This window comes from Cebus imitator, unplaced genomic scaffold, assembly GCF_001604975.1.
Source record: "Cebus imitator isolate Cc_AM_T3 unplaced genomic scaffold, Cebus_imitator-1.0 Scaffold151, whole genome shotgun sequence".
Taxonomy (NCBI): domain Eukaryota; kingdom Metazoa; phylum Chordata; class Mammalia; order Primates; family Cebidae; genus Cebus; species Cebus imitator.
This window is the reverse complement of record NW_016107466.1, coordinates 413,589-420,735: the sequence shown is the minus strand read 5'-3', so window position 1 is coordinate 420,735 and position 7,147 is coordinate 413,589. Positions and strand designations below refer to the sequence as shown.

The window sequence follows — 7,147 nt, the reverse complement described above, 5'->3', positions numbered from 1 at the left end:
AAAAAAAAAAAAAAAAAAAAAAAAAAGGCCGGGAGCATTGGCTCAAGCCTGTAATCTCAGCACTTTGTGAGGCTGAGACAGGCAGGACAGGCAGATCACTTGAGGTCAGGGGTTCAAGACTAGTCTGACCAACATGGTGAAACCCTATCTCTACCAAAAATACAAAGACTAACCAGGCGTGGTAGGGTACGCCTGTAATCCCAGCTACTCGGGAGAATCCGTTGAACCCAGGAGGCGGAGGTTGTAGCAAGCCAAGATCTTGCCGCTGCACTCCAGCCTGGGAGACAGTGAGACTCTGCCTCAAACAATAAAATTAAAAATGTAATGATTATCAATGCCATTTAATATTAACAATATTAATAGTATTTATTACTAATGCCATTTTTATATTTTTGTTTGAAGTGTTTTATTATTTCCATTTAAATTACTATTGAGACTAAGGCCTAGAGAACTTACTTCATGATTATTATTATGAGACTGAGGCCTAGAGACTTTGCTCATAGAGGAAGATTGAATACATTGACTTTAAAATTTTTTATATTGTTTCAATTTCCCCAAAGACATCTAATTGATTTGCGGTGCTTCAGTGAAACCTTAATTATTTCAGCTCAAGGGGTTACCTGTAGGTACAAATTACAAAAACCATTTTGTTTTTAGTCCCCTCTGTTTCTCAGGGGATAAATAAACAAACTTTCCTGCAGAATTTGTTATTCATAACAAACTATGTGTTGTCATGAAATTATGGCTAACACATTTCTGGTGAACAAGTCCATTTGAGGGTGAAACATGCAAAGCTGTTTGATGCCCTATGACGGATGAACAGAATTGCCCCAATCTTCGTTCAAGTTTCCTTAATGAAAGAAAAGTTCCTGCCCCCACCCCAATTCCAGGGGAGGCTTATGTTTGTTCCTCTGTTTACCCTGCTGCAGACCTGGCAAACTTAAGGGCAAAGATGAGCGATTGAGAACAAGAAAATATAAATGAGATGCTTACTTTAATAGGCATATCTAGACACTGAATCTTTCTAAAGGCCTTCATATGTTACATATGAATTTGACAAGTTTCTTGAAAATTAAACAGATCTATTCCATGATCAGCAAAATAACTAAAAACTTAAAACATTTCCTATTATTTTCCTACTTTGTTTTCAGGTTGGAAAGTTGGATATAACTTCCCTTTTTTGTCTCTAACAAAGATGATTTATACAACTGACACGAATACTTAACTAGACTACACACACACACACACACACACACACACACACACACACACACACAAAGTTTCAGAAGCCGTTCAGTGCTATCAAGGGATCCAGTTACTGAGGCATACACAGCCAATTCTTAACTCCAAAAACGAATGGCTTCCCTCTCTGCACAGCACAGCATGACACAGGCTGTATTTCTACAAGAAATTTTAAAGTTCATGGTTTGCCAAATTTCACTTTTTCAGGGCATCTTAAGCATTCAACCTTGAATGTCATCAAATCAAAGGTTGTTAGGAAACAAACCATCTACTCCATCCCTCCTATTTCTAGGGAACTGTCTCAGCACATTTCAAAAGAAAGATCCACAGGACCAACCACTTTATCTTTCCCCTAGCCAACCCAACATCAGCTTCATTCTCACATGCTTAGCTTTTGAAAATCACACAACATGAATGATACTAGAGTTTTCCTTTTCCCTCTTTTTTACCCCTATGTTTTCTTCTAGGAGGCATGGCAATTGCTTGCTCCACAGAAATGCTGAAATGGCTCTCCAGATCCTGTTTCTTCTGCAACCCCCATCCTGAACACACACACTGCTTCCCATTGAGAAAGTCCCAAAGGCAGAAGGTTCTATTCATATCTCAGAATGATTCATGCACAGCCCTTCACATCATTCAAGCTCCTCACTCCTTGCCATGGCTGAGATCTCTTTTTCCTCTCTGGGCACACAGCCCATCCCCTCAACTTAGGGAATTCCATATGCCAATTATTTCTGTTTCCATTTCTCACATCAACTTCCACATCTTTCCGTTTGGGATAAAAATGAATGAAATTCCTTGGTACATCTCTTCAAGAAGAATTTTTCCAAACTTACACAATGTTTGGAATTGAGATTCTAACGTGAAGTTCCTTCAAGTAAGTCAGTTATGTGAATATGAAGTGCTGTTCTCATGTAAAAGAACAATTAAGATAACTTTGTAGAAATTAGTACTGTTCAGAAATCCCTCATACCTACTCTCTTTCCCTTTGCCCTTTCACTGGATAATCCTTGTTCATCTTTTAGGTTACAGTCATTACCATGTTCTCCTTGCAACCTTCCTTTGACACCCCTCCCAAATATTACCATGTAAATTCACAATCACTTACACTGAATTTCCTCACTATTCAACTATTCATTTTCTTTCTTTCTTTTTTTTTATTGCTTAGGTAACTTTCTCTTTTCCATTAGACCTCTTTGAGGTCAGCAGCTATCTTAAACTAGTTTACATTTTGCCTAGCACAGCAGCTGCACATGGTAGGGTTTTAGTTCTTATGTATCTAAGCATCCATTTTTTTCTTTTAATTCTTTTTTAGATGGAGGCCTTTATCTCATAATAATAATTTAAATTGTAATAATAAAAAATACTTTAACAAAAATAAGAAAATGACTTTAGTAATAACACTATTATATTGTTAATATTAAATGACATTGATAATCATCTTTTTTATTATATTTATTTGTTTGTTTGTTTACTTATTTATTGAGACAAAGTCTTACTGTTTCCCAGGCTAGAATGCAGTAGTATGTCTCAGCTTACTGCAACCTCCACCTCCTGGGTTCCAGTGATTCTCTTGCCTCAACCTCTGGAGCAGTCAGGATTACAGGCATCTGCCACCACGCCTGTCTAATATTTGTATTTTTAGTAGAGATGAGGTTTCACCATGCTGGCCAGGCTGATTTTGAACTCCTGACTTCCAGTGATCCACCTGCCTCAGCCTCTCAAAGTGCTGGGATTACAGGTGTGAGCCACTGTGTTGGCCATGCCTATCTTTTTGTAGTTTTAATGTCACTATCATCTGAAAGATAACTGTATATTTTACTACAAATTCTAGTGGGTAGGTAATTTTCCAAACTCTCTTGAATTTGTATTTTGGACTCTCTTTCTACACTTGCACTTTTCTGGAACGGACACACAGAGACCACAGAGCCTGGAATCTGAAGTCCTCTCACTGGGTTTTACCATTCCTGTGGAAACAGGGATAAAATCATCATTCATCTCTGGGTCTAGCATCAGGACCTAAGTACACAAGGAAGACACTGTCCCTGACACAAAGTAGTTTGAAGTCTAATGAAGCAGACAGATTCATAAGTAGATGCGTTGAATACAAAAAGGAAAGCTATGATAAAGGGTCTAAAGGAGGGGCAATCAAGTTGGGGTTAGGGTGTGGCCCGGGGAAATGCCTCCAATTGGAAAACGGTTAAATAATTTATGGCTATGTCCATTTAATGGGCTATTAAGCAGCCATTTAAAGTGGAGTTTGAGCCTGGTGTGGTGGCTCAGACCTGTAATCCCAACATTCTGGGAGGCTGACGAGGGAGGATCACTCGAGGTCAGGAGTTTGAGACCAACCTGGGCAATGTAGCAAGATCTTGTCTCTACAAAAAATAAAATAAAATGAAAATGAGCCAGCCACGGTTGCATGAGCATGTAATACCAGATACTCAGGAGGCTAAAGCAGAAGGATCCCTTGAGCCCAGGAGTTTGAGAGCTATGATCACACTTCTGCATGTCCATCTGGGCATCAGAGAGAGACCCCATATCTAAATAATAATGATAAATTTTCAATGGAGTTTTATGATGTAACTCCATAAAACTAAATGGAAAAACCTAAGAAGTGTTCATAATATGGGTAAGTCTATTAATTTTAAAAAAACATCTGGAAGGACATATTATGTACAATGTTTGGGGAGTTTCACTGGCTGTTCAGGCCATTGGTGTTTTCTCTCCTAGATGCCTGTGGGCCTTTTGTTTCTTTCTGGACACAGATGACTATTCCAGTGGTGGGATAGAGAGCTGGGGATTGAGGGAAAGCATCCTTACCCTGCCCACAAGCACGGGGTCAGGCCCAGTGTATTCCTCTATCACGAAGAACTGGTTCCAAACCCAGCCACGCTTGGAGCGCTGTAGCACCTGTCCCTCCTTGCCCTTCTCATGGTGTCCATGGAAGGAGGGCCGCAGGTGGCTCCGCCGCTCTGAGGCAAAGGCCTGGCTGTGGCACAGCATGCCCAGGCACACCAGGGCGGCTTGTAAACAGTAGTTCTCCTTCATTTTTGGTTACGTGGTAGGCACAGGAGAATGCAGCTGTCACCCCTTCCACCAACCGTGGGGTGGTCTTGCCGAGGTGGCCTCCCGGATGCGTCACGCAGACCTCTCTTGGAATGGAATGTCTCTGCTGGCTGAGCTCATCGCGTCAGGCCTGCCCACGTCCCCAGTCAGCTTCTGCAAGCAGAGAGAGGTTGGATTAGCTGCAGGCCAAATCCCCACTTCATTTCCATTCCACTCTGTAAGACTTCTTACAGAGGACTGGGCATCAGTTTTATCAGGTGGGAGCTATGGGCTTTGGGGAAGCTCACCGACGGATGTGAGCTCAGCTTCCTCATTTATGAAGTGGGGATAAGAATGTACCCACTATAAAGCTGTCACAGGGATTCAATGAGTAATGCATATAAGTCTCTTAGCACAATGCCTTGTACATAGTAAGCACTCCATATTTATCTATTATTATAATTGACCAAAATATTGCTTAGATATGATTTTGTAACAGGAAACAGGGAATTAAAGGAGCCCATATGAGGAACATATAGTCCTTAGGGGGATTCAGTCCAGGGAGAGGATGGATGGCTGGACTCGATCCTTTGGTGAGGTTGCTGTAATAAGAAAGGAAAGTGCTGTAGGATTCCATGCAAAGTAACAGCACATCCGAAAGCACAGTGTGCTCCAAGACGTTCAGCATGCCTGGAGGTAGTAATGAAGAAGGCAGGCAGACAATGGATCCTGCTAGAGAAGGGATGTAGTGGAAGATCCTGAGAAAACACTGATAGTTACTGAAATATATACCAGAGAAGTAATGCATCAAGGTCTCTTTGGTAAATCAGTTAAGTACATAGTGTCAATTCAAGGAGGAAGATTTGTTCTTGTCTGGCAAAGACCCATCCACAAAGCCAAAGATCCTACCTTGCTTAGCCTGGAAGTTTCAGAACGGATATTTTACAAGCTTTCACTAGCCAGAAGAAGGAAAATAAAGCAAAACACTATGCCAGTCTGCCCTACCAACCAGCCCATGGTCATGTTCCTGGCACCCAGTCACAACTCAGCTACTCAACACCAGCAAGGATAGGCCAGTAAGGCCTTTCACCTCTCCACACTCCTCACAGGTTTCTGACCCATAGCCACTCCTGCCCTCTTTCCAGCACTCTGGCTCTCATCAGCAGTCCTTAACTTCTGCCTCAGGTTCTAGAATTCTTCACTGAACTTTCTCATGCTGAAAACTGAATTCTTCTCTAAGGAATTCCCCTTGTTTGTTCTCCTCTCTTAGAACCATACACTTGTTTTCTGGAGAACAAACTTCTCTCTCTGGCGTGCCACCCAGATTCCAGAAAATCAGATGACTTCACCACCAATGTGAGGGAATCTCAGAAAGTTCTTGTGCAGGGGGATGACACACTGATATTGAGAATAACATTCTGTTTCAGCATCTGGGTCTAAATGAAACTGTAAAACTCACTGAGCATTGTAGGAATCACTGTCATCATCTAATTTTTTTGCTGCCTGGTTTAGCTGAAATGATTCAAGGAAGAAGGGAACAAGAAGGAAAGAGCATGGATCTTGGCATAGTGAAAGGTACATAGACTTGGAGATCAGGTACACCTGGATAAGAATATAATTTTCATGTTCTACAATCTGAGTTATGTTGGGCATGCCAATCAATCACTCTGAACCTCCATGATTTCACATGAACAATGAAGATGACAAGAATTCTTGCACCTATATAGGCCTGAACACACAGTTCAGAACTGGGCATGCACTAGGTTCCTTCTTCTTTTCCTAGAGTATCACACCATAGGGGAAGATCTCAAGAAAATACTGATGGTTACTGAAATATTTACAGAAGACTTAATGGGACAGGTCTGATAGGGTTTGTCTGTGTCCCCACCCAAATCTCATCTTGAATTCAACATATGTTGTGGGATGGACCCGGTGGGCGGTAACTGAATCATGGTTGCTGGTCTTTCCCATGCTGTTCTCGTGACAGGGAATAAGTCTCAGGAGATCTCACAGTTTTATAAGGGGCAGTTTCCCTGCACAAGCACTCTCTTTTTGCCTGCTGCCATCCATGTAAGATGTGACTTGCTCCTCCTTGCCTTCCACCATAATTGTGAGGCTTCCCTAACCATGTAGAACTGTAAAGGTACCCATGCCTTGCACATGGAGATGCCCCAAAGAGGGTGATGAGGTGTTTTCTCCAAGATGGGAATTGAGAAAAAAATGAGTTACTTGGGATACCATAGCCATCTGACCTCAGCAACCTAGAAAATAAAAGAATTGGTGAACTTATAATTTGTAGATACAAATCCATTCCCTTCTGATGGCCTTTGACTTTGCCAACCCAAGCCTTTCTGATTCCTTTGTAACATGGCAAAGTGGTATCTCAGGAGGCCACAGATGTGCAGTTAATGCCTGGTGACTGTCACTGTCCTCAATAACACTTTGGGATGATATTATGTTAGTCTTTATTCAAGGAATAGGGGAGCTGAAACCTTTAATATTGGTAGTAGACAGACACTTCGAGATATGTGAAAGTCTACATGGGAGAGAGAGAAAAATGAAAAAGGCAGTGTCATCATTTAGCAGTTTCATCCTCAGACTCAGACACTTTAATAAAATACATCACATGCTGTTTCTAGAAAGCCAAACTGACTGTGTGGTAAGAGCACAGAGAAGGCCCCAGGAGTGGTTGGATGCTAAAATGAGGCAATATGAAACAACAGGAAGATTTCTGGGCAGAAGTCAGGAAACTTGAGATTTGGTGGAGCATGGGGCACTAACTTGCCATGGGAACTCATTGATTCTACTCTTACAGGTTCTGTCTCACTCTTTTTTTTTTTTTTTTTTTTTTTTTTTT

General features: G+C 41.4%; 1 protein-coding gene across 7 annotated transcripts in view; it reads right to left on the bottom strand.

The window, feature by feature from the left end:
• Window positions 1–7,147, bottom strand: part of CDH11 (cadherin 11) — a 163,973-nt gene that overhangs the window by 49,930 nt on the left and 106,896 nt on the right. For 6 of the 7 annotated variants that reach the window (XM_017543289.2, XM_017543287.2, XM_017543291.2 and 3 more), the window contains one exon: window positions 4,066–4,464. In XM_017543289.2, coding sequence (XP_017398778.1) covers window positions 4,066–4,293 — 228 coding nt within the window. In that variant the 5' untranslated portion in view covers window positions 4,294–4,464. Of the gene's footprint in view, window positions 1–4,065; window positions 4,465–5,082; window positions 5,105–7,147 lie in introns of those variants that run through there. The other variant, XM_037743751.1, reaches the window with a different exon arrangement.